We start from the raw sequence: 25,590 nt of genomic DNA, 5'->3' as shown, positions 1-25,590 counted from the left end.
TCGTTGTTGTTGTAATTTGTTGTCCGTAACTGTTACCATCGTGGCAGCAGACCAGACGAGTCCTGGGCGGTGTAAGGACATAATTCAGACTTGTGCGCCGGACTGGCCTGGCACGACCAGCAGGCTTTCCAGGAGGCTCGCGTCTCTCTGATCCTTGGCCTTCACTGATCGTGGGCTCATGCAGTATGCAGCAACCAGAAGCGTCGTTCCCGAAAAGCTGGGCTGGGCATTTTCTTATAGCTGGTTGTTGTGACGCGTTTTCTCAAAGTTGTCGGAGTACCCCGACGGCCGTCTCCCCCCGTTCGGCTGACAAAAAACGAAATGGTTAAGTTCATCAAGAGCTGCTGAAAAGCGGTCGAAACTGTGTCCTGATCTGGGCGATCTGGTGGAGCAGTGGCACGAGACAACATGTTCGGATGGAGGAAAATACCAGCAATGGTCGGCAAAAGTGTGTGTCGTTGCGTGCCAGCGGTCCCTCTCCCTCGAGCGCCAGGCATAGATATGACCATTTTGGGTGTGTTAATGACAGATGCCAGATCCTGACAACCAATTCAGATGAAGACGTGGCAGGAGCTGCACAGTGTAGACAAATGTACCGGCTACAACCCGTTATCAGACCTCAGAACTATCCGCCGCTCGGATGCGTCTGAAGTACTGTCAACTTTCCCGAAAGCCATGTCGAAGATAAGATGCTCGACCTAAACCGAGAGAGACTGAACCATCCGAAATGTGCCAGCACACGATCCCGTTCATTGTGACCGGCATCGGCGAAATGGCTGTGTTATTCGCGATGCCTTGGTCTCAACCGCCAAAGCCGTGAATCACAGCTGTCGTCGGTCTTGGCCACGGATATCGCTGGAGTTGGTCGCGCTCATAGTCGGACAACTTTCAAGCAATGCTGTGTGCGAATTAGCGCGAATGTTCCGCCAATGGACGTCAGCATCCTGTTGTCCTCTCATGGAAGGCGAGCTTTCCAACGATCACACTCATTGATTTAGGTTGCCCAAAGTGTCCGGTTTCATTGGCTTCATTTTTGACGTCATCTGCATGATGACATCCGACAGCTCTCATGTCCGCCAAAGTCCTGCCGGTTTGAAGCCAAGCAAGACGTGTTAGCGGTTGCTAGTGGGCATGCGTGTGACATATTATATATATATATATATATATATATATTATATATATATACATTTATCTTATGAATAGGTTGCCATAGATAGATTGCTTGCATATACGAATACATATATATGTATGTTCTTGTATGTAAGCAATCTATCTTCTTTAAGCATGTATTAAAGACCATTGAGCCAGGAATTCTGGTCGTTAGTAAGCTCTCTGTTGATTCATTGGATGTTTCTAATCAGGTTTTTTGTATCGGGTTGAGTTTTCAAGATTATCTCACCTTCTTTATACATCCACCACTTCACTCATGTTGTAAGGACATAAGCACGCGTATAAGAGGATGTGAAAAGTTGTACGCCTACCATGTGAGTAATGCAGACGATTCAGTTGTTACATTTCAACAGGGCACACACAAAATGGTGATTTGAAAGATCGAACGAATTTGCGAAGAGCTCTCCAAAGCCCAAAACTCTTTGGTCTTAAACGCTAGCTAGTGTCTTTGTCAAATTCAAAGTTGTGGAACAATGAGAAGTTGGTGACTGTTGTCCCCCCATTTTAACCGTAAATCTTAAATTTCTGCACCAGTGGTCGTGAGGTGGAGGTAGCTTACGGCTTACATGGGTGACAAGAGTTCAGAGCAGTTGCTTGGTGTTCCCCAAACCAACCGCCCAAGCTGCGCCAATCCAGCTCATCGAAAAATGTTGCCCTTTGTGTACTACAACAGGCCGGTCTGGACAATACTGACCCTGTTTGACCTGGGCCGCCCGGACCGGACCCCGCTTGACGCGACTGACCTTTCCACGTCGGTCAGGCTTCCGGTCGCGCTCGCTCCGGGCAGCACCCAGTGCCGCTCTGCAGGCCGCCGTGCCGTATCACCAGCCAGGCATGGCGCCCACGCACCGCGATTGCGTCAGTTGCTACCCGCTCTCTTGTTGCAGAGTAAGCCACCATCTTGGCTTGTTGTCTTTGAATGTTCCGGCTCCTCACCACCCTTTTCAATGCATTGCTTTATTTTTTATTCAGCCTCAATAAAGCACGGCTCCTGAGCGCGGACCCGACATAACACCGGCCCGAGGATGCTTCCTTAGCCTCCTTGGAGCGGGCCTCACGCCGGCTGTCACCTCCCCATCCCCCTCGGCGGATGCGCGCGTGGTAACGCGACATTTGATCGCTGTCATTCAGCCAGGCGCTCCGTTCATCTGGTGGAGTGCGCATGGCGTCGCGTGCAGCGCGGGGTGAGCGGCTCGAGTTTGCGGCTCGGCAAACCGAGCCAGGCAAAGCCATAGAGGGGCTGCCTCGTGGCATTGCATGTGTGGCGCGAACAGATCCTTCAGCTGTCAGGTGGGGCTGAAAGATTGTAAAGGGGAATTATCTGTGAGACTAGAATGCCGCGACCTGAATAGCAGGTGCGTGGTGTAAATGCATGCGGTGGCGTAGCCCGCATTTCGCCCGGGGAGTGGGGTAATTCGAGCCCTGTAGCCAAGAGGTCTTTTTTGTCCACTTCGTTGTCGTAGGGCACGATTCTTTGTTTAATGTGTGCGTCAGACGTTTTATGGGCTGAGGCTCCCTTTCGATGCACCGAGGGGCCTGCTCTTGATGTTTATTTGCCCCGTGGGCGTCCTAATTTTGCCAAAATGTACAAGCAAATGAAGCTTTCCGCTCCCCCCGCCCCCGGCGGCTGCCTTCGCCGCCAACACGAGACAGACTTAGGCCAATGTCATTGCGCTAACCGTTTCTATTTTTGTTCACGGTGCAGCTGGCGACTTCTTTGCACAAGCCGTGGCGTGCTCTTTGCAATTGGGATGGTGCAAAGCTCTAAGGAACGAGTGGATATTAAATATTTACGTTTCGAAATTTCAGTCCGGTTCTTTAGAGCTGAGCTATTTAAACATTAAACGCATCCCAGCTCGGAGGGCATCGCATTGTCTGTGACGCACATTGCCGTGCCGTTGCGCAAGCCCGCAGCTGTGTCCCTGCCGAGACGGGCCATCAGAAGGCTGTCGCCATTGCGCCCTGGTTTCCGTGACGACGGCCCGTGTGCGGCCCCAGGGATCCGCTCATCTGGCCAGGCGGAGTCGATGGTACGGCGTCGGGTCGGACGGCCCTGCAACTCGGGTGGGGCCCCGGAGGGCCCCTGGACGGCAGCTACCAGCCGTCCTCCGGGCGCCCCGGCCTGGGCAGGGAGCCCCCGGCCCGCCCCGGCCCGGTAGGACACGCCGGCTGTCCGACCAGGAGGATGACACTGCGATGTGGGGACCACGAGTGTGAAGATCTTTCACCGCGTGCTGGTGGTATGAGAGTAATAGGTGTTCGTTGGCTACCTCGAGATAACGCAACTGGGACACACTGTGCACACCGCTGTCTGGGCGCCGGCCTCCCCGGGGGACCGGTGTGCTGTTCCGTCTCCGGCACTTGAGAATACTCCTCGGAAGGGCTTAAGGAAGGGTCGGGCTGGCGATTTCAATCGGTGAAAGGCCGGGGAGTGAGGTCTAGATCCGCACCGGTCAGGCGTGGTGCTTTGATTGTCCGAGCGTGTGCAGTGCCTCGCGCTCATCCGAGCAGGCCGTCATAGACGTTATCGCGGACTTCTCAACCATCGGTGGACGTGGTTCAGGACTTCTGCGCTGCCGAGCGCGGGCTTTATGTTGATCTGGATAAGCGAGGGTGGTGCTGTAAAAATGGCTTTGATGGCTGTTTTATGACGGGGCTTTGCAGTTTGCCGTACCTGACGGAGGCAAATGAAAGGCATAGGATGGGAGGAAGGGAGTGTATGCCGTGAGCCCATCGACCCTCCACATGCCGGAAGAGCATTTGGAGCATGAATAAACCCATCACAAATTATGCATATATATATATATATATATATATATATATATATATGTGTGTGTGTGTGTGTGTGTGTGTGTGCGTGTGCGTGTGCGTGTGCGTGTGACCGAACACTGGTGGTACCCAAGCCCAAATGGAGGTTAGCATTGCTGTCATCACCAACTGCAGTACAGTTTGCCAGTGTTCCTCAGCGGATGTTTTTCTCGTCACGACTTGGGTCTGTGCGTGAGCCGAGCTCGTGCCCAGTCAAATCCTCCCAGTGGTCGCAGCAGCTCGTAACTGCCTCTGCTGATCAAACCATTACGCGCCTCGGTATTTGATGTGGTTTGGACAGCGCGTGGTGAAAGAGGTGCCCGCCATGGCCCAAATATGCGTTCATCTGCCGTCAAGTGGAGTGTGCGTCGTCCTCCTGGAGCGGTCTGCCTCATTTGTAGCTTCTGATCTTGATAGCATGAATGTTCTCCCTCATTACGCGTGCCTATGCTCGTGCTCTCCGTGTTTGCATGCACCAGAAGTGCTTCTCTGAAACTGCATGTATATTTAGCGCTTTGTTTCACGCTTCCTGTGCTTTTGTGACAGGCGTAACGTTACTAAGCTTCAGTTTATATGGGACCACGACCTATTCATCCTTGCACGATGTTTGTCGGAGAACACTCGCTTTGTTCCTTTCAGCGCTGCACTTGGTAGGCTGTGCTGCCACGGCGTACTGCTGCGAAACTTCCATTGTCCGTGGTAGTTACCCCCGCCGCTGTGCCCTACGCGGCTGTCGCGTTTCCGATCGCTGTATTCCCCTTACAGTAATTTCACCGGGGCGGTCGGCGTCGAAGCCTCAGCCTTTGTGTTTTCGTGCGCTGTGTTTGTCGCTGCGGTGCAGCCGTTCAGAATTCCTGTTCGTTCTTGTGTGTGGTGGCATTGGTATCTCTTGCAGCCGAGTGCTTGTGACTCGGGGTGCAGCGAATGTATGGCCCATGACTCGACCATCGCTGGTACTGACACAGCCACAGTATTGTGCTGATGTGTATCGCCCACTACCACTACCGAGCCCGTGTCATCAAGCGGAGCGCCGGCCACCTGTTGGCGCGGCGTGCGCTGCTGAGGCCGGAGTCCAACGCCCGAGTCCGTGCCCTGACACTGCGTGTCGCCCTGTGCCGCAGGCATGAGGCCCCGGACGGCCGCGGCGGGGGCGCTGGCCCTACCCGCCGCGGTGCTGCTGGTGCTGACGCTGGTGCTGGTCGGCGCGGATCGCGGCGCAGCGCTGAGCTGTCTGCAGGAAGGCGACGCAGGCAGTGAGTAACGCGGTGAATGGGCCCACCGGACTGAAACGCCCTGAACGAAACGCGCAGCACTGGACGCGCTGAGCTCGACGCGCTAGACTGAACGCATGGGACTCAACACATGGGACTGAATATACTGAACTGAAACACACAGGGTCACACACACGGGACTGAACACATGGGGCTGAACGCAACGAAGTAAACACACGAAACTGAATATGCTGAACCAAAGTTACTGAACAGAACATCAATCCGAATACGATTTGACCGGACAGCGTCAGGCTCTGCGCCGAGTCGTACGGTCTTTGGCTCATTCATTACCTCACGCATTCACAACCCGAGCATTGCAACTGCGGTTGGTGATTAGCAGTTTGTGGCACTTGCTGTTGTTTGGCCCGGCTAGAAAGCAGACCAAACAGATTCGAGCCAGACTTTAAATGGCTGTTGTAGCGTAGCTCGGCTCGCCGGTGCTCGGGCATACAGGCGTAGCATTCATCCGCAACAGCCCAGATGGAAGCCAGCTTCAGTACACGGGTAAGAACATGTTTTGCTCAGAACAGCGGAGCTCGATCTCCGTATGTTTGGTGTGCAGACATAGTTCCATAGTTACGCGATGTGTTATTGCTGGTTGCTCGTCGGAGACTCGTGACGAAAAAAACGAGTATCGACATGAAACTAGCTGGTCAGACAAAACGACAGTCGATCGACAATTTTGTTATTGAAATGTTGAGAATTCGAAGAATGCACACCCATTTATGTAAACCTTCCGCATGAGGCAATCACAAAATCCGTCCACGACAGCGTCACCGTGGCTGTATGACCGTACAGTCGATACGTCTTAAAGCCGTGTCTTTGTGGCCTTCTCGGCATCACACGTTGCAAGAGTAACCCTTGAGCTCATCCAGTCCGAACCTCACGCTAGGAGCAGCACCAGCTCTAAACACCCCTGCTGAGTATGCTCAGTACCCGAGCAGTGTACCAAGATTCTGGCTAGACGTTTCTTTCAGTATGCTTTGCATGGTGCGTTAGATGTAGAGACGCAGTGAGCCGTATGCCTACCAACTTCTCGCTTTGGCTTTACGGATCTCCACCGACCTCAAGCAGGGCGCTGATGGATCAGCCCGACTTCCGATGCTTCACTGTTCATAGACACGCATTCCCAAAGGTACACCCATGATGCTGTGTCGTACTGCAGCCTGTGGTCGTAGTCATCACATGATCCGTGCGCTGCTAAAGGTCAGATATGTGAGGCGGATGGAATGTCAGGTGTCTGCTCCTGGGCCAGGCTTAGGCCATGTCAGGTGTGCTCCTTGGCTTAGGATCACATCCTTGATGAATTTGGCTAAGCCGAGATGGCAGTCTAATGACCTGCCTTTGTCCAGATGGTGCAGGAGATTATGTAACACCTTTTCTTGTGACTTATTTGCTCTTTGACGTCTCGAAACGCGAGGTGTAGTTGGTCACTTTTCACAAACGACGTGGTTTGCCAATGCACCCAGCCAATCTTCCACGTATTTCCATGAAATCCATGGTACTGGTCACAAAGCCCTCGCACGCCTTTACTTGATCAGCATCTAGGGATTGCACCACTCTCCCCGGGGGTTGAGGACCTGGTCATCTTGCGTGTACTCCCCATCGCGTCACGACGCTTCGCGCCGCTGTTCCACGCTTGACCGGGCCTTGTGGCAACATCGGCCACGATATCACGACAATGCTCTCGTGCGACGTCTCCATTCCGTGCAGGCCGTGGGCGATCGGCGAACGAGTACAATAAACGTCATCTGTCCGCAGATTAACGCAATCGTGCGATCTTTGCAGAGGAGCGCCGGTCCTATTTTTGCCGTTCGCACGGCGTCCATTGAAGCGACCGCTTAAATCTCGTACCCAGCGTCGCCGCACGGACCACTCGACTCCGCTGCTAGTAACGATCGCCTCTGCTGCCGGGCCCGGCCCTGTTCCAGGCCGCCCTGGAGCTGGCCACCGCCCGTCACAGTCCGCGCTGCGATCGGCCGGGGCGGGTCTGGGCCGCCACGGGAGGGGCCGCGAGGGCTCAGTGGCCGTCGGAGGGTGGGCGGTCACGGCGGGCTTGGGCGGCGCCGGCCGGCCGCCGTCGCACGCGTCGGTCGCCGCGGGATGGGGGGTGGGGGGACGGGCGCTTCCCGGGATCGGGCCGCGCTGGGGATGTCCGCCGCCCGTCTGGACCCGATCACAGGACACGGCTGGACGGGTCGAGGTCGTGCCGCCCTTGGGCGACCTCCGCGTGCCGACGGGCCGGACGCGGCCGGACGCGTCCCTGCGCTCGCCATGCTCGCCGTGCCGCAGTCGAGCCTTTCGGCGCGCGGACGCGGCGGAGCTGCCGACGCGCGCCGCCGAGCGCCGCCGTCGTGCGCTCCTCTGCCATTGTCCGGCGGGATCGCGCGCGCACCGGCCGCGATCGGGCCCACTTCCCGGAACGGTGGCACCTCTGCTTGCAGGCTGCAGCCGCGCCGCGGGTATGTGGCCGCTGTCGCTCCGCCGTCCCAGTCGGCTTGGCCGCACGCCGCCGAGCCCATGAGATTCGCGCTTTCAGAAGCGGCTGGCTAATCCGCAGGCGTCGGTGACGCTTCCGCGTTCAGGGCATCTGTCCGGTCGTCGCGCGGCGCCGCGCGACGACCCGTACGATCAGCCTCGTACGAATTGCTGGAAATATTTCTGGCGACCCTTAGCCTTGATGGCGGTGCAAATTCGACCGGCGCGGGCATTGCTTATTAGTTTTGGGGTGGCGGCGGCACGGCCGGCGGCGTGGCCGATTTCGACGGAATGCACGACCTGCAGTGTGTCGGCGCCGTATCCAAACAGTCGTCCATCTGCTGCGCGGTGGCGACGCCATGTCGGGCGCCAGTGGCGGGGGGCAGGGGCCCCGGGCGGCGCGCCGGGGTCCGGCCGGGCTCAATGCAGAGCCAGCCCCGACGCCTGGAGCCTCGCCGGGCCGGTGGCCGCGTCGTGGGGCCCCGGGAATGTTGTTCTGGCGCGCGGCGCGGCGGCAGCGCAACCTGCCCTCCGAGCTGCGTCATTGGCTAGTGACCTGCCGTGCCCCCGGGGCGGGCCTGACCCTTGGCCGGTAACGTGCCCGGCGTGCTTTTGGGTGCAGACTGGCCCCAGGGCGCCGAGCCGGCCTCGCCCGGCCTTGGCCGTAACGGACCAGGCCGTGCTTTTGGGTGCAGACTGGCCCCAGGGCGCTGAGCGACCTCGTCCGACCTGGGCCGGCGCTTCGAAATACGCCCGGCCGTTGGTTGCCCGCCCCCCCCCCACCTCCACCCCCGCCGGCCGTCGGCCGGGCGGGAGGCGCCGGCGGGGCGCGGTCTGTCGCGTCTGCAGCCTCCGTGCCCCTCGACCCGGCTGCAGGGCGGCCGTGTAACAGGCCGGGGGCGCGCATGGCCTCCTCCGTGGCATGCTCGCGGACGCCCTGCAGGCCCCTCTCTCGTGTCAACAGCACGGCGCTGCACGGTTGCGACACCGCGCCGAACTGCTCCAGCGGGTCACGCACGCCCTGATACGGCCGGCCGGCTCGTCTGGGGCGGGCGGCCTCCCATCCCCCCCCCCCCCCGTCCTGCCGCCCGCTCGCTCCTCGCCACTGGAGAAAGTGGCAGCTCTCCGGCCCGGCTCGAGCTGTGCCTTCGGGGAATCGTCATTGAAGTATGTGTGTTATCCGATGTTGTGTTTCTGGTGACCCCCGTTTCGCTATCCTGGTGGCTCAGGAGAAGTACGAGAAAATCATCCCCACCTGCTTTTTGCTGTGTGGAGGGGAGGGAGGCGGCGCCTTCTCGCTACGATGAGTCGGCAGTCTGTCGGGCGGCGCGCCAGCGTAGGGGTAGAGCCGCCGGTGCTCAAGGCTCAAGTATCAGCCCGTTCGCACCGCGCCGCCCTGGAGCGAGACGCCGGGGGTGGCTGCGGTGAGCCGCAGAGGGCTCGTCCACGATGTCTGACACTGCACCAGACTACGTCGACGGCGGCCCGGCACCAAAACAGACGGCCGCGACTCGTGCCAAGGTATGCTGGCCGCCATGACTCGGTGAGTCATCGCGATGTGGATCGGTGCATCTGGGTAAGATGAGTGGCTTCCAGCAGACCCGCCGCCGAGCAGGACGGCTCTGGAAGCCGTTGCCCAGCACAAGGCTGGCGCTCAAGTCTGCCTGCCGCCCAGTGACGTCCGACCGACGCCGAGCCCCGGTGAAGGACCGATGATGCCGCGCCCAGGCGACCGCACGCTTCCTCGTTGCCCCGGCTGACCATCAGCTGGGCGCTGGCTGATGCGCCGGCCCGGTGGCGGTCCGGTCAGACGAGACGGTGCGACCACACCGCCCGCCGCGGCCGTCATGACACCCACCGTCGCCTGTTGTCAGCCCGGACACAGCCGCATGGCTCATTATCTCCTTTCCGGATAACAGGCCACAAGTCTCCGTTTTTGTCGGCGGCGACATCACCGCTGCCGGGAAGCTGGCTGTTTTGATCGCTTCCCGTTACCGGTCGACGCCCAAGGTCACGCCGGATCGGCGCCCCTCAAATCCGCGCTCGCTCTTGAACCCCGCCGCACCTGACACGTTGGCCGGCACGTCCGGACCGGCCCGGCGCCGTTCTGCCGATCGCGGCCGGTGGCGGCCCAGGCGCCCTCCTCCTTTCATCAGGCGCCGTGAGCCCCGACCTACCGCCCCCACCCCCTACCTCATCACCCCAGAGCCCCCCGCACCGCGCCGACCCGCGCCGCCATCACGGCCGGCGGCCGCTCGTGACCGCCTGACGCCGTCGCTGGCCGTGACCCTGCCCGCGGGCGGCGACGGGCCGGGGCGCTTGCGGTTGGCGGTCCTGCTGGTGGCGGCGGCGTACCGGCTGTCGCGCAGCTTGTCCACCGTTGTCCGCCGTTGTCCTCCATGTCCGCCAGTGTCCGCCGTTGTCCGCCGTACCCGCGCCCGCGCCGGCTGGTCGGGGCGTGCTGACCCGGTCCGGTTATTGGCCATCGAAGCTGCGGCCCATGCGTCCGGCGGCTAAACGGCGCCAAATCTGACAGGCGAGCCCCCCCGCCGACGATCGGCGGCCACTTATACAGGGGCCCTGCTCCGGCAGTTTATTAGCGTTCCGCGAAAACCACACGGGAATCCGGACCCACCGGAGAATTTATTTCATACGCCCCGTACGGGCAGTAACCATAAATTTCAGTGATAGTCGCCTGCAAACTTTCATTAAATCACCTTTTCACAGAGTTAATCGCGCATAATAACAGAGGCAAATGACGTCCATCACGGTGCTGCCAGCATTGTAACACGGTGACTCGGCGCGCCCGCGGTGACCGGCGTGCACGGCGCGCGGCGCTGGTGACCTTTGGCTAATGGGTCGTCGTGACGGGCCGGCGGTCGTGGAGGCGTGAGACTGGCCGGGCGTGACATGAGCCGGGCAGGAGCCAGAACTGGAGTCGGAGCCGAAGCCAGGGCCGGAGCCGGAGCCATAGCCAGAGCTGGAGCCAGGGCCGGGGCAGGAGCCAGATCTGGAGTCAGAGCCGGAGTCAGAGCCGCGGTCAGAGAGTAGACAGAGCCGGAATCATAGCCGGATCCAGAGCCGGAGCCTGAGCCGAGACAGGGCCAGAGTCAGAGCCAGAATCGAGACCTAAGCTTGTGCCTGATCTTGAGCTTAATCTTGAGCTTGATCGTGCTTGAGCCGAAGCCGGAGTTTCGGCAGCGACGACGGTGGCGCCGCGCCGCGACGGACGCATGCGTCGGACGCGGCGCGGCCGCGGCCTCTCTGCGGGCCGGTCGATGGGCGGCTGCCAAGCAACGGAGTCACGCCGCCGCCATCCCGGACGCAGTCGCCTCCCTCAGCGTCGGCCCCGGCGAACGGGCGGCGCTGCCGGCGCTTCGATGCTCCTGATTTTCCTTGGCGGCGCGAGAATCCGAAAGAACTCGTGCTTGAGACGGTGCAAGGTACATGAGGTAGTTGTGTTGCGGTCGTCGGCCGTCACCGGCGACGGAACACGCGCAACAGGTCTCAGCCACACCGCGGGCACAAGTCAACTTGAAGTCAGTGTATCTTGTTGCATTTTGCTGTGCTTTTTGTAGACACATACAATACCAACCCATGATGCTAATGGCGGCGCGTCCTTAGGCCCCAATCATTATCATCATTATCATGCTAGTGGGTGCTGCACTGCTGCTTACATTAATGCAATCGTGAAGTCCGAAACTAGTAGGAATGCGTCTCAGAAAATGTCTCAGCATGTTACCTTTGAAACGTAGCATTTCCCAAATCGCACAATTTTTTGGCATTCGGTTGTTTGCTGTTACCAATGACAATCTTGACATTTCATCTTTGTGAAGAAATTTTGACAGCTTGTATCTGGCAGGTCATGGTCCCTGTTCATGCTCTGGTATCCTCAATGCAGGCACCATGCAAACGCTAACAATGCTTCGCATAGTTTATGCTGTTATCATGCTGCTTTTCTGCATTCTGTTGCGCTGCAATGTGTTTTGCTGTACTTTAAATACGGCCTGTTTCCGCCTCTTTTATTTTTTTTCGAACCGGTTTGAATCCGTTAAAATTGGCTGCAGCACGTTGCTGCCATCCGTGCTCCCAATATTGGTTTTTATCTTTCTCACTTTCCTCTCTCACGAGACATCACTCTTCGTCGTCATTATCGTCGTCTCATTATCATAATCTTTAAATCGCATATCAGACTAGCGGAGCGCGAACCCGCTGTGGGGAAAGTCCGGCTCAAGACTAAAGGGTCGTATTTGTCTTCGGTATGTCGCGCAGGGTGTTCCACAAAGCGGAAGCTCGGTACCGCAGCGATCGGCGTGAACCGTGAACTTGGTACTGCCAGACGTCGTCTTGCGTGCGCCAATATCGCCTACGCGCGGGATGGCACCCAGGCCAATGAAAAATAAAAGTATGGTGCTGTTATGGAATGTTGACCGCATGATCCGGATGGGGAAATAAATGAACTGAATTCGCTTTTCATATCCTTCTTGTGACACAGTTCACCTTCCGGTGCTAATTATATTGAGGACAGGTCCTCAGAGGTCACCAGAGTATGTCTTTGAGACATGCCTAAAGACTGGGCATTCCCTTGAGATCACCACACAGCATGCTGCGTGAAGAAGAACTACAGTTTGTATTATCTTGTTAGCGCGTCTGCTGCGAGTGATTCCCTGTGCTCTGCCGAGAAATCGATGGCGCCGACAATGCCTGCTTCTTGGATGCGGGGAGGCCATTTCCTCCCAGCGAACACAATATGCACGTTTCTTGGTCAAACATTACCAAGAACTTCGGTATCCTGACACGAAGATGTGGGAGCAGCCACGAGACGTATCGCCGTAGATATGACGGCCCACATCGCCCTCTGCGCTCCGGCCAAACGCCACTCCCAGTCCGTTCCGTTCCGTTCCGTTCCGTTCCGTTCCGTTCCGTTCCGTTCCGTTCCGTTCCGTTCCGTTCCGTTCCGTTCCGTTCCGGTCCGGTCCGGTCCGGTCCGGTCCGGTCCGGTCCGGTCCGGTCCGGTCCGGTCCGGTCCGGTTCGGTCTGGTCTGGTCTGGTCTGGTCTGGTCTGGTCTGGTCTGGTCTGGTCTGGTCCGGTCCGGTCCTGTTCGGTCCCCGCCGGTCTCGCCAGCACGCCGCAGTGTCATCGCCTCAGCCGGCTGCTGCCTGTTGCCCACCTCCCGCCGTCCCTCGCCCGTTGCTCGCTGTTCGCTGTCCGCCGCTTGCCGGCCGGCAAACCAGTCGATTCAGTCGTACAAACGCTCGATGGCCGTTTAGATTGCCGGGCAGCGGGCGCCGGCCGGAGCGGGCGGCACCGGGTCGCGCCAGCGGCCGGCCGGCGTGCTGCTCGGCGCCCGGCACAGCCCGGTCGATAGCGTCGGACCGCGGCGCATGGCCGGCCGCTGCGTACGACGCCCGGCGCCCGATGTCCGTCCGTCCTCCGGGACGCCGGGCCGTGCGGCGTCGAGTCGACGCGAGGGCACGCCCTGCGTTCCGGATCCCCGTGTCCCAGATCCGCGCTCGTCCTTGTCTCGTCCCGCGCGGTGCGACACCGATCCGCGCGCCTCGCACCCGCAGCCGTTCCTCCTCCCACACCCAGCGTTCCTCCGTCCGCGTCTCCGCACCTCGTGTCCGTCACTCGTCTGTCTCTCTCTGTCTCGGCGGCCGATGTCCGTTAGCCGGCGCCGCCTGCCGCGCCGCCGCCCCGGTGCCGTGCGGTGACGCCGCCGCGCCGTGGCCGCAGCCCTGATGTGGCCGCATGGCCGCTCCGGCCGCCGGCGCCCCCCATTTAATTGCAATTTACGGCCGGATAAATTTGGCCGGGGCGCAGCGGCGGCGCTGCAGCGCGGCGGCGAGCGAGCAGCGCCGGCGTGCCGAGGTCGAGGTCGGCCGGCGCGCCCGCCCGCCTGCAGACCGCGCTCCGGCCGCTCTCGACGGCCAGCAGCGGGGTCGCGCGCGCTGCGCAACGGCCGACGTGACGAGACTGGAGAGCAGCGGAGAGTGCTGACGACGGCCAGGTGGCCGCCGTTTGTTTTCCGGGGGTGTGGGAGGCCTGCTGTCGGTGGTGCCTGTGGTAGGATGGACGTGCTGCCGATGCCAGCTGGCTGGGGCGCCTGGCGCGCGCGGTGTCGCCCGCGGAAGGAACCGCATCCGAGACGTCGCCGACGGCTGCAGAAGACGGGCACGCGGGGGCCGGCGGAAGCCGTGCACGGCGGACGGCCGTGCCGGCCGGGGACGCGCGTCACGTCCGTGTCGTCTGGCGCGCCGCGCCGGCCGCCTCGGCGGCGCCGGCGGCGCCTCCCGGCGATGATAGCGCGGCTCGCCGGACGCGGCGGACGCGCCGGACGGTCGGCCGGGCGCGAGGTCGCAGCGACCGCGGCTTCCTGGTTGCGGCTGGCGATTTTTTGGCGGTGGCGAGTCGCTGCCCGCCGACCGCCGCGGGCGCTCACCCCGGCCCCCAAACGGGTTTGTCGGCGGAAAAATCTCCGGCAGGCGTGTTGCGGTGGCCGCGGCGACGGCTCAACGACGCGGCGCAGCGCGGGCGGCGCTCGTGCCCACTGCGGGCCTCAGCGCGCCCCGCCCGTGTGAGCAGTTCGGGGGGGGGGGGGGCGAGCTGGGGTGCTGTCGGCCCGCCCACCGGTAGTGGTCCGGCGTGAACTGGCCGGGCGCCGGGCAGCCAGCCGGCGGCCGGCGACCGGCGACCGGCGACCGGCGACCGAGGCGGCGGCGCGGTCGGCGCCTGCTGCAACCCAGCCGGGTGATGTGATGATGACGCCAGCTGGCTTGGTGGCGGGCTTTCCCCAGACGTATTCTAGAGTTAACGGGCTTTGAGATGGCTGGGTAAAACCTGCGGGATGTGGCTGGGTCCAACCCGTGTCAGGCGACGGGGTCAAACCCGTGTCGGGCGACGGGATCAAACCCGTGTCGGGGCCCGGGGTCAAACCCGTGTCATGCGACGGGGTCAAACCGAAGCATGGTGCGCGCGTGGCGCAAACTCGCTTACCGATTCAACTTCGTCAGTCGTGAAATCAATCTCATTCTTACACTTGCTTTAGGGTTTGCCTGAATGCAGCGTTTGTTGCGGTCCCCTGACTTTCCGGTCCGTGTCGTGATGTTGTTTTAAAGGCATTGTGCCGGTTGCTCGCGACGCATCGCAAGCGCGCCATTGTTGTAAGCCCAACCTTTCCAAAACGAAAAACTTGCGACAATCTCGAGTGCTTGCTCATTGGACTTGTCAGGCGACGAATAGTTTAAGGAAGTTTCGGGAACAAAGCCTGCTTGAAGTGCCGCATGGAGAACGGATCAGCGACAACTGGGGCCAGCTGTGGCTGCCATGTGGCAGAGCGATGCGGTCATAACGTGCTCGCCGTTTCCTCGGCCGTTAACGTTCGCCCGGGGGTGATTTTGCCGTTCTCACGAGCCACGTCAATAACGTTTTAGCTCTAAGCGGCGGTGGCTGTTGGCTGCATTTATGAGTCGCTCGCCCGGCATGGCTATTTGATCATGTGTCCGCTCCATCCTTGTGAAGCGCTTCGATGCCGCTCGTCCGCACACTCCTTCAAAGTTTACTCCGGTATATTCGATAGTGAAGTGGCACTCCGGTATATTCGAAGAAGTAGCATGTTAAGTGCTTTGCTTGCGCCGTGGTCTATTCCCGTCCCAAGACCATTGAGCACACGCCAGCACCCTGAAGCGCCATCACGTGCATTCTCTGGAGCGGGTCGCGGAAAACTGGTGCTGTCCTTACGCCTGCGCGCCGAGGAGAGGCGCCACTGATTCGCGCCTCGCGCCCGGCGACCAGCGCCCAGGCCGCGTCTCGTGCGATGGTGCGGCGGGCACGGCTGCGGCGCGTGCCGAGGATCCCAGACGGACGACGTGTAGGCTCCCCGGGCGCGAACGAGACATGGGCCCACCCGCCCGAGGCGGGGAGGGCCCACTGCCCAAGGCTGCGGCATGACCGCCGCCTGTCCAACGATCAAATGCTGTCTGGGCTCCCCGCCTTGTCAGCACCGCTCAGGTCGATGGTCGATCGCCGACCGAGTGCGGACCGGACGGACTCTCGAGCTCGCGCGTTTGCGCTGATCGTACAAAGACGAGACGCGGATTGGGCAAGAGATTGCGCACCGGCAAAACAGAACCTCGGACCACAGAAACCCAATGTGGATGGCTGCCCTCCGGTGCGCACTCCTTCCTGCAGGGTAGCGAGCACTCCGTCGTGGCATCCGGGTCGGGTGCCCCCCCCCCCCCCCCCCACCTCCCTCAGCGCCAACATCGCCTCACCTGCGACTAGACTCGGTGACCGATGACCGCCGATCGTGACCGCCGGCCTGCGGCCAGCGGCAGCGCCGGTGGGCGCCGCCGGCGGCCCCTCGGCTGCTGTTGCCGGGGCGGGCCGGGTCCCGCCTGCTGCGGCGCCGGTCACCGATCGGGTCAGCAGGACCCGTCTGGAGTGCTGCCGCGGCGGCGCTGGCCTCACGGGAGCTGGCGGCACGGGTGCTGATCGAGCGCCGCGCCAGCCTCACCGCAACCGGACCGCCGCGTCCAGTTCCCCCAGCTGCTGACGCGGCTGAGAAAAAAAGAGGTCTTGCAGTGGCTTAAGCTGACGATTCTGTATAAAAGGGATCCCGCAGCCGGTTTTGGTCGTGGCATTTAGTTACCTGGTCGTGATCGCATACAATGCTCCATTTTTCACATTTGTTGGTAGGTGTTGGTCGTGAACTCATTGCTGAGATCGGATCGCGTTTCTTGAAGTACTTCGCGACCTTGGCTCGCAAAAGCCGGGCTCACTTGTGGCTTGTAGCCGCGGGTCCAGCCCCTGACGTGGGGGTTTAGAAAAGTTTCCGCACCGTTTGATAACCGAGCTGGCTTAACCGGGCTCGCGGCGATTTTCGAAAGTAAAGTGCCGGCATGAGCTAGGTGGCCAAATAAGTCCGCCCGCCTCCGCTGCTGTGTGATGATGGCGGGCCGCAGTAAACAGGATGTCGGCAGTGATTGCTTATCCGCGGCTCCTGGGCATTGCAAATATACCGCGCCACGGGTCGGCGAAAACAGAAGCAATGCTCTGCACCGCCACGACGTCGGGCAGCAAGGTTTTGCAATCGGTTAATAAAGCATATGTTTTTTGATAATTCCAAACGTCCCACAGAGCAGAACTCGGCTTGAAGTGCTACCGCACATCATCCCATTGGATCGTACTGCATTTATTATTCCCCGTCCGCCCCGACTGGGGCCAGCCTCCGCGCTTGAGTTGTGGGTTTGGTCGTACAGGTCTGTCCCACAGTCAAAGTAACAGCTCTTCACCGTTTCTTCAAACCCACGGGAGGGTGAGCCCGCGGGACGTGGGGGCTGGAGGCACGCGGGCGGTGATGCCACCAGGACCGAAACTGGTGCCTCCGACCCAGATGTCGCGCGCGGACTCGCCGTGCCATTGTAAAACAGCGGAGCAGCGCATGGCGAGCCGGCACGTCGGTGTGGGCGGCGCGCTCTGGAGGTAGCGCCCCGCCGCCCGGTTCCGCCCCCGTCTGACCACGCACCCGTCTCTCCGCCAGCGACGTACCCGCGCCGGGAGATCAACCTGAAGCCGGGCGAGACGTTCAACATCACCTGCCAGATCGACCTGCAGCACCCGAAAGTCATCGGCTACAGCTCCGCCGACCTCTACTTCACTCGCGTGGAGGAACGCGCCGGCCGCGTGGCCAAGACGGAGGTGCCCGCCGACCAGTACACGGTCAGTGGCGGCGCGGGGGAGGGGGGCGGGAGGGGTCGGGGGCTGGCGGCGGCGCCGGACGTCGCTCCACGCAGACGGGAGGGCCACCTCGGGTCCGTTTCGCCTCCCGCAGTGTCGCGCGGTGCCTGTTCCGCTCCTCCCGGCTATCGGCGTGCTGTCGTCCCCTGAGGTGCCCTGTCAAGGGTTGTAGCCGGAGGTGTTGCCGCGCTCGCGTGTCGCCGCGCGCGCCTCCGCGCTCTCGCCGTGCGTCGGCCGTGCGGCTCCGTTCTGACCGTCGGCTGTGCGCGCAGGTGGTGAACAGCTCGTCTGTACTGCTGACGGGTCAGCTGTCGGAGGCCGTGCGACACACCTACACCTGTCGCCTGCGCCGCTCTGACGTGCCCACCACGGGCATCTGCATGACCAGCGTCAACGTTGGCTGTGAGTGTCGGCTGGGCCCCGGGCCCTGGGCTCTCTGGGGCGCTTTCTCCACGCCTAATGGACGGCTCGGCGCCGTAGCGAGAAGGCTGTGTTGTCGCCGCTTCAAAGACCGCACCGGCGCCTCTTGGGAGAGAGTCGTGGCGAGTCTCATCGCTACGTCGTCGCCGTGGGCAGTCGCACTGCTGTTTAAAACGCCACCGAACCCGGGACGTAACAGCGTCGCACCAAATGGCCACAGCAGCCGAAACGCTATTCATATCCAAAGCATCATCAGCTCCTGCAGCGCCACAGTTGGTGGAAGGTGTCACGGGAGTGTGTGTGTGGAGGGCGAGGCGCTGGAGGGTGCCGTAGTAGGGGTGGGTAGATGTCTAGGGTAGAATTTCCTTAACCCCTCGACCTGCCAGCCCATGGGGTTGTCTGTGCCCATGTCCACCCATTCGCTACCGTTTCGTAATCAGTCGTACCCATTTGTTACCCATCCATCTGGATTTTTAGCTCCTAAGTTGTAAATGACGGTTTCACCGTAGGTTGCACGCGGCGGCGATATTTCAGATACTATGTAAATGGAGCGACTTGCGACTAAACGAAGTGCAAACAGTGATATTGAGGGTATTTTTGGGAGTGTGTTTACGACATTTTTGAACGTCCTGCCCACAGCCGTGCCCACTCCCACATTTTTTCCCAAACATGTGCCCAACCCAGCCAGTTACATGTGACGTGTAGCCGATGGTGTCCACGGGTTTAGCAGGAGTAGAAATCAGGTTTGAAGAGTGTTCGTCTCCTGCAGGGGTTGTTTGCGCCGCCCATGGGCTTATCCAACCCCCACAGGCCTCTGGATGTGAGCGCCTCTGAAGGGTTGTTGTGACGGCGCTTGCAGACAGGCTGTGTTGGTTGATTACGTGTGGCGCTGTCGGAGTATTACTCTTGACGCTGTCCTTGAGACGCGCGATGGCGACGAGCTCGAGTCAACAGCGGCGGCGCCCACTGTTATCGTGATGGCGTGACGCCGTCGTCGGCGCCGAGTGACACGTCTGGCCCGCCCCTGCTGCAGATGCGCCCCTGGCCGTGGAAAACTTCCGCTGCGTCTCCCACAACTGGGTCAACATCAGCTGCAGCTGGAACGAGTCGTTCAACGCCGTCAGGACCAAGTACCAGGTCCTGTACCGGCTCGCTTCGTTCCCGCACTACGTGTAAGTACCGGGGCGTGGCCCGCCCGCGGCTCCTGACCGCTCTGCATCAGCCCGCCGCCGCGCCAGTGCCGGCGGCCGCCTGATGGCCGCCTGATGGCCGCCGCAGCCGGCGCTGCTCCGAGAGGCCGCCTGCAGATGGCCGGCTACCTCGTTCGCCATCATTAAATGCCATAGAACTTGACACGGGTGCCGTAAATTACTTGAGTTGGTTGGCCGACCTGTTCGACTGAGTGGGCTGGGGGCGGCCGGTCGCCGCCGGGCGTTTGGCGCAGGGTGGGGCACGCTCTGCGGATGGGGGCGGCGGCGGCGGCGGCGGCGGTAGGGAGCAGCCAGCACCGCTCGGTCGGGCCTCCCATCGTCAGGCCGTCCTGCCGTCGCCGGCGGCGGCGGCTACGCCCGCCTGCCGCGGCGCGCCGCCGCCGGCGCCGCGGGGCCAGGGGTCGACCGTGTGACGAGCGCCCGTTCCTCACAGCGATGGCCGGCGCAGCCTTGAGCTGCCACCGTTTGTCACGGCCCGCCCCGGCCGCCCGGCGGCGCCGGCGGCGGCGGCGCCGCCGCGGGCCTGGACAGAGGCGCCGCCGGCGGACAGACGGGCTCGGCACCGTGCGACGCAGCGCCGTGAGCGGGTTCGGCATGCGTGTGCGTGTGCGGGGTCCGGTCGCGGGTTCTGGGTCGGACTGGTGGTGGCGGCGGTGGTGGGGTCGGGCAGGGCAGCACGCGGCGAGGGCCGTGGCGCCGGCGACGGCCGAGCTGGGCGTAGCGGGTGGCGGGGAGTGACACGTGAGACGCGCCCGCTCTGCGGTCCCCGTTACCGACACCTCGTCGGGCGTGAATGGGACGACCTTTCGCTGCGGGCGCCAGCGCGGCGGGCTGGGGCCGACCACCGACCCGCCGGGCGCGTGGCCGGCCCGGCTTCGGCGGCTGGCTGCGCCCCCAGCGGGCGGGCGAACGCCCGAACGACTACTTCCGCCCTGCTGTAATCACAGTGTTCATGTCATCTGTCAGCTTACGCGGCTGTATTTTACACAGCCGTCGCGGCAAGTGGATTACGAAAGACCGGTTCAGCACAGGGAAGGGGGAGGGAGGTCGAGCCGGCGGCGTCGGGTTCATCGTCCCCCAGGTCGCAACCGGAACGGGGTGCGTCCCCGTGTGGCTGACCCTCAACCGGTACTGGCGCTGGCACCGGCCCGTCCGGCGCCATGCCCTCCCCCCCCCCCCCCTCCCCCCGCCCTCGACTGTGTCGGGATCAGGCATGAAGCCAAGGTTATAGTTTCGAAACGTGAAACCCGAAGCCCAGATGATAATGGCATTGGCCGAAGTCGAAGCCTCGGGCGGCGGCTTTTAAAATTTGGAACAGCGGAACCGAAACCTGTGGCGTGTACTTTTATTTTGGACACCGAATCCGAAGCAATTTACCTCAAACTTTGGATGTAAAAAGACGAACCAGATTTCGGCGGCTTTGCACTGAGGAATCCCAGGAAAAAGGCGAAACTGAATCCAGTGCTCAACTTGTTTTGCGAAGCCGAAACCACTTTGGCTACAGCGTTAACTGCTAGGAATCAAGTTTTTGTGAAGGGATTTAGACGAGGTGTCTAACATTACAAATGGGATATTTTTGAACTACCATCGTCAACTTCTGTGCACAACGCTTGGAAAAGTTAGGTTCTCAGCTGTGGTCGGCTGCTAATTGGTTCTAAGAATGACCGACCGGTTTTCGCTTTCAACGACGAGTGCTTCGTAACCTCAAAAAGTTGTGTGGCGTTTTGGACTGAGCCGACGGGCAGGGCTGCTGGGTGGGGCTAAGTCATAATTGCAGGGAAAAAAATCACTGCGTCAAAAGCGAAGCCAGCTGTTCAGCATTGTAAGAAGCCGAGGCCGGATTCAAAATTACAAAACTGTTCAATGTCCGGGCCGAAGCCAGCCGTCGAAAATGGCTCAAAGCCATAGACAAGCCCGAAGCCATTGGAGGAGAACTGCGGTTTTATGAAGCCGAAGCCAAAGCCGGCCTCGTCTCCAAGCCTGGTCGGAGCGAGCCCACTGATGATTCCGTCGTGTGAAGCAGCGGCAGCTGATTCCGTTCATCCCGCGCGGGCGTCCATCAGCTGATCGGCCCTCGGCCTGGCGCGGCTGGGCTTCGCCACCTGGCCGCCGGTGCCTTCCCGACGTCCGCCCCCTCCCCTCTCCCCCCCCCCCCCCCTCTATCCCGGCCTGCGTTCCGGACCGGCGTCACGGGCGGCTACCGCTGACCGTAACGTCGGCTCATCCCCCCCCCCCCCCCCCCGGTTGCGGCTTGAGGGGTCGATGTCACCTGGCCATGATACCGCGAATGGCGAGGTCACCTCGTCCGCAAAAAAGCGCCGGTAGGCTGGCAGCCGGCCGGCTGCCGCGGCGGCCACGACATCTGTGCCGATATTATGATAATGAAGAGTGGAGCAGGATCGAGCCGTATTGGGATAGATGGCCGGTGGCTGGTTCTGCGTTTTGTGATGTTCGACATCGCGGAGTCCGTTTTGCCTCGTTCCATTTTCCATTAATGCTGCACGTGGAGAGTGTCAGGGGACGCCGGGCCGTCTATTTTGGTGCTGGCATGCGCCTGCGCCCTGGCTTCCGAGCCCAGGAATCCCGCCGGTTCAGCGGCACTGTGGTCTGTTCGGGCCGTGAACCGGCATTTTCCTTGACATTGTGGCAGTAATCTTCCTTCTCGATGATGTTGTAAAGTTGACGCGGCGAACCGGTCGGCTGGATTTTCTTAGTACGATGCCATCTTAGTGCTCGAAGTGCAGAAAAGTTGTTAGAGCTACTAGATCCTCTTAGGAAAAGAATCCATGAGCTGATCTACGTAAATCCCGTTCAGTGCATTCCCATGGTTAGACTTCCTTAACGCCTTGATTCAAGGCCCCCAAATTGATATTGATGTTGTCAATGTACTTTTCCATTCGTCACGCTGCCATGCGCAGCACAAAACGTTCACGTCTGCTTGTGTTCACGAATTCTGCACCCCTAAAGTTTGTGTGACAGCACGACTCTCCATAGCGTCACACTTTTTCCCAGTCAGCTCCACTCCTTCCGTGTCTCGTTTCCTCCATAGATTGTTTTCTCAACCCTCACTCTCCTCACCCTCGATCCAATGTTACCTCCAATCTTTCCGTCGATATGGCGAGGCCGTTCGGTGGCGGCGGCGGCGGCGGGGGCGTGGCACCGTCGTCATGACGCCGGCGGAGGCGTGACGACAGGGGGCGGACGTCTGGCGCCCGCCCGGGCTGCCCGCACTAGCGCGCGCGTGGCGGCGCCGGCCGCCCGCAGCAGCCCGCTGGCGGCCGTGCGACGGCGACGCCCCGGGGTCCGGCGACGAGCGCGCGGAGGCGGGGCTCAGCGTCGCGACTGGGCTCCGCCGCCGCTGCTGCTGCCGCCGCTGTTGCTGCCGCTGCGGTGTCGGGCCGGCGGCCTAGCTGCGCCGGCGAGAGCTGACGCGTCTCGGGGCTCCAGCCGGCCGCGGGCTGGTATTGATCGGCACTGCGCAGCGCTGGCTCGGTCACGGCCGCCGCCCCGCCCCGCCCCGCCCCGTCCCACCCCGCCCCGCCGGCCGGCAACAGGGCGGCGCAGAGGTCATGATGGCCGTACAGAGGCTGGAGCGATCGTTACACAGGGAACAGGTCTGTACAGATGCCAGAGCGGCCTGCACAGAGGTATGCAGAGGCCATGGTGGCCTGCGCAGTGGTCTGTACACAGGCCACAGCGGACTGTACAGACGCCAGAGCGGCTTACACGGATGTGTGCAGAGGCCATGGTGGCCTGTATAGTGGTCTGAACACAGGCCACAGCGGACTGCACAGATGCCAGAGCGGCCTGCACGGAGGTGTGCAGAGGCCATGGTGGCCTGTATAGTAGTCTGAACACAGGCCACAGCGGACTGCACAGATGCCAGGGCGGCCTGCGGCCTGCACATAGGTGTGCAGAGGCCATGGTGGCCTGTACAGTGGTCTGTACACAGGCCACAGCGGACTGTACAGATGCCAGGGCGGCCTGCGCAGAGGTCGGGGCGGCCCGTAAAGAGATCAGAGTGGGCGAGTGGGACGAAGTTCGCAGCAGCCTGTACACATCCAGGAGCGCACATGGGTCGGAGCGCCCTGCACTCAGGTCAGAGGTCGGCGGCCAATACAGAGGTCATGGCAGGTCAGTGGTCGTCACGTTGGTCAGAGTGGCCTGCATGGGTGTCAGAGCGGCTTGCATAGGGTCCCGATGGCCTGTGTAGAGGTCAGGATGGGGTGGTGCGGGAGTCAGTGGGCCTTCCGGCTCTCATTAGCCCGGGCTGGAGTCAGAATGGCGAGGAGCCTCGGTGACGGCTCTTGACTGGCTTTGGACCGTCGGGGGTCGTAAGCATTTGTCAGACCCGAGGCTGCTATCAGGACAGCGTGTAGCACCCGAGGCCATCTTCTCAGTGCGGGCCTGCGCGCTGCCCGGCCGTCCATTCATCTGTCACGGGAAGGGGGCCTGGAGAAGCCCGGCCTTCTACGCTCGTCCCTCGGACCGCCCAAGACTAATGCGACAGTCGGGCTTGCGGGCTTTGCATTATGCAGCAGTCTGCCAGCACATTGTCAACTCGATCAGCGAAGAATGAGGAGACCTCGCAGCTAGAAATGTATGCATGGCTCGCGGGCGTACAGCGAATACCAGTGGTTGCCGGCGATCCGGCGGTCTTCGAGCGCGGCTCCTGTGTTAGCACGAACGTCTGTCTCCCACCTCCAGGCGGCCGCCCGCCCGGGGGTGGGAGGGGCCGAAGCTGCTTGGCGAGTCTAATGTGAGTGCGTATGTGGCGCTGTCTGAATGAAGCGTTGCTGGAGGGAGGGAGGGAGGCAGGGAGGGAGAGAGAGGGCTAGGGCCGGGCGGACAGAGGCGGGATGGCTGACGGCCTGCCGTCCGGTATTGATCGGAGCAGCTGACACGGTGAGGTGGCGCCACCCACCGACCGACCGGACCCGACGTCGACCACACCCGACCTGACCTGGCACGACTTGATGTCATCCCATTTCATCGAACCAGACCTCGCCTACCCATTCTATTCCTTTCCATCCCATCCAATCCCATTGCGTCTTTCGCAACCCAACCCAACCCAACCCAACCCAGCTCAGCTCAGCTCAGCTCAGCTCAGCTCAGCTCAGCTCAGCTCAGCTCGGCTCGGCTCGGCTCGGCTCGGCTCGGCTCGGCTCGACTCGACTCGACTCCTCGACTCCTCGACTCCTCGACTCGGCTCGACTCGACTCGACTCGACTCGACTCGACTCGACTCGACTCGACTCGACTCGACTCAACTCAACTCAACTCAGCCCAACTCAAATCAAACCAAACCAAACCAAACCAAACCAAACCAAACCAAACCAAACCAAACCAAACCAAACCAAACCAAACCAAACCAAACCAAACCAAACCAAAATAAGCCCGAACCGAACCGAACCGAACCGAACCGAACCGAACCGAACCGAACCGAACCGAACCGAATCGAATCCGACCCGACCCGACCCGACCCGACCCGACCCGACCCGACCCGACCCGACCCGACTTGTGGCATCTGTTCAGAGGCTGACTCCATGTGACTTCACTATCCTCTGCCCTTCCGATGGAGCAGCTGCACCGGCAGCCAGGGGGCCCTGCTGACAATCCGGCTACCAATGCTCGAGTTGCGGCTGCGGGCTGGCTGTTGCGGTCGCACGGCGACACTGTCTTACCCGGTTTGGACACGCACACGTGACATGACAGATTGGTACCGCGCCGCCGCTGGCTGGGCAGATCCGCCCGCTGGCCGGTCACGTGACCGGCCGGTGCCTCCGGGTCACGCCCGGCCCCGGAGCGGCGACCAGCGGCCTAGCCCCGAGTGGCGCTGCCGCTGGCTGGGCGGATCCGCCCGCTGGTCGGCTACGTGACCGGCCGGTGCCTCCGGGTCACCCCCGGCCCCGGAGCGGCGACCATCGGCCCAGCCCCGAGTGGCGTGTTTCAGCTCACCGGTGTCAAATCATCCAGTGCAGCACAATGGTGTGCGCTTTGACGCGCTCGGATTGCTGTGGAGCACGCGGGGACTGTAGGAGTAAGGGGTATGGCCCGTTAATCCGTGGCTGAGACAATGGCCTGATGTAATGTGGTACCACGGCGTGACATGTCACGTAACCGAGACTGCTACAAAGGGCAGGCTGCTGCGCTTTGTTGCTTTGGTAAGGGCTTTTTGCCGGGTAAGGGTTCCATTTACTGCGGTCAGTGAGACCGAAGGACGTCTCCTGCACACTGTGGCGCTGCTAACCAACTCGGTAACAGTTGTGGGAGGGGAGCACGGAGCTGAAGCTCTTCTGCGGCCACTCGCGTTCCTGCGTGCTGGCGCGCCCGATGCGTCTCTCTGAGGTGCAACGACGTGTTGCGATACGCGAATCGAGGGACACCGCCCAGTCAGATTCTGCTGGAAGCGTGTGTGTGGCCGTAGCGGTCCTGAGGTCGTGTAGAGCCCAGCGTAGTAAAAGCATTTCCGTGGAGATACTTTCCCACCCGGG

The 25,590-nt window shown here is 61.4% G+C and overlaps 1 protein-coding gene across 1 annotated transcript in view; it reads left to right on the top strand.

The window, feature by feature from the left end:
* dome (cytokine receptor domeless) overlaps nucleotides 1-25,590 on the top strand; it is an 86,371-nt gene that overhangs the window by 43,939 nt on the left and 16,842 nt on the right. Inside the window, exons 7-9 of the mRNA XM_037215357.1 lie at nucleotides 17,270-17,448; nucleotides 17,739-17,868; nucleotides 18,920-19,058. Coding sequence (XP_037071252.1) covers nucleotides 17,270-17,448; nucleotides 17,739-17,868; nucleotides 18,920-19,058 — 448 coding nt within the window. The remainder of the gene's footprint in view (nucleotides 1-17,269; nucleotides 17,449-17,738; nucleotides 17,869-18,919; nucleotides 19,059-25,590) is intronic.

This window comes from Pollicipes pollicipes, unplaced genomic scaffold (assembly GCF_011947565.3).
Source record: "Pollicipes pollicipes isolate AB1234 unplaced genomic scaffold, Ppol_2.1 Scaffold_3447;HRSCAF=4054_pilon_pilon_pilon, whole genome shotgun sequence".
Classification (NCBI taxonomy): domain Eukaryota; kingdom Metazoa; phylum Arthropoda; class Thecostraca; order Pollicipedomorpha; family Pollicipedidae; genus Pollicipes; species Pollicipes pollicipes.
This window is presented reverse-complemented; position numbering and strand designations above follow the sequence as displayed.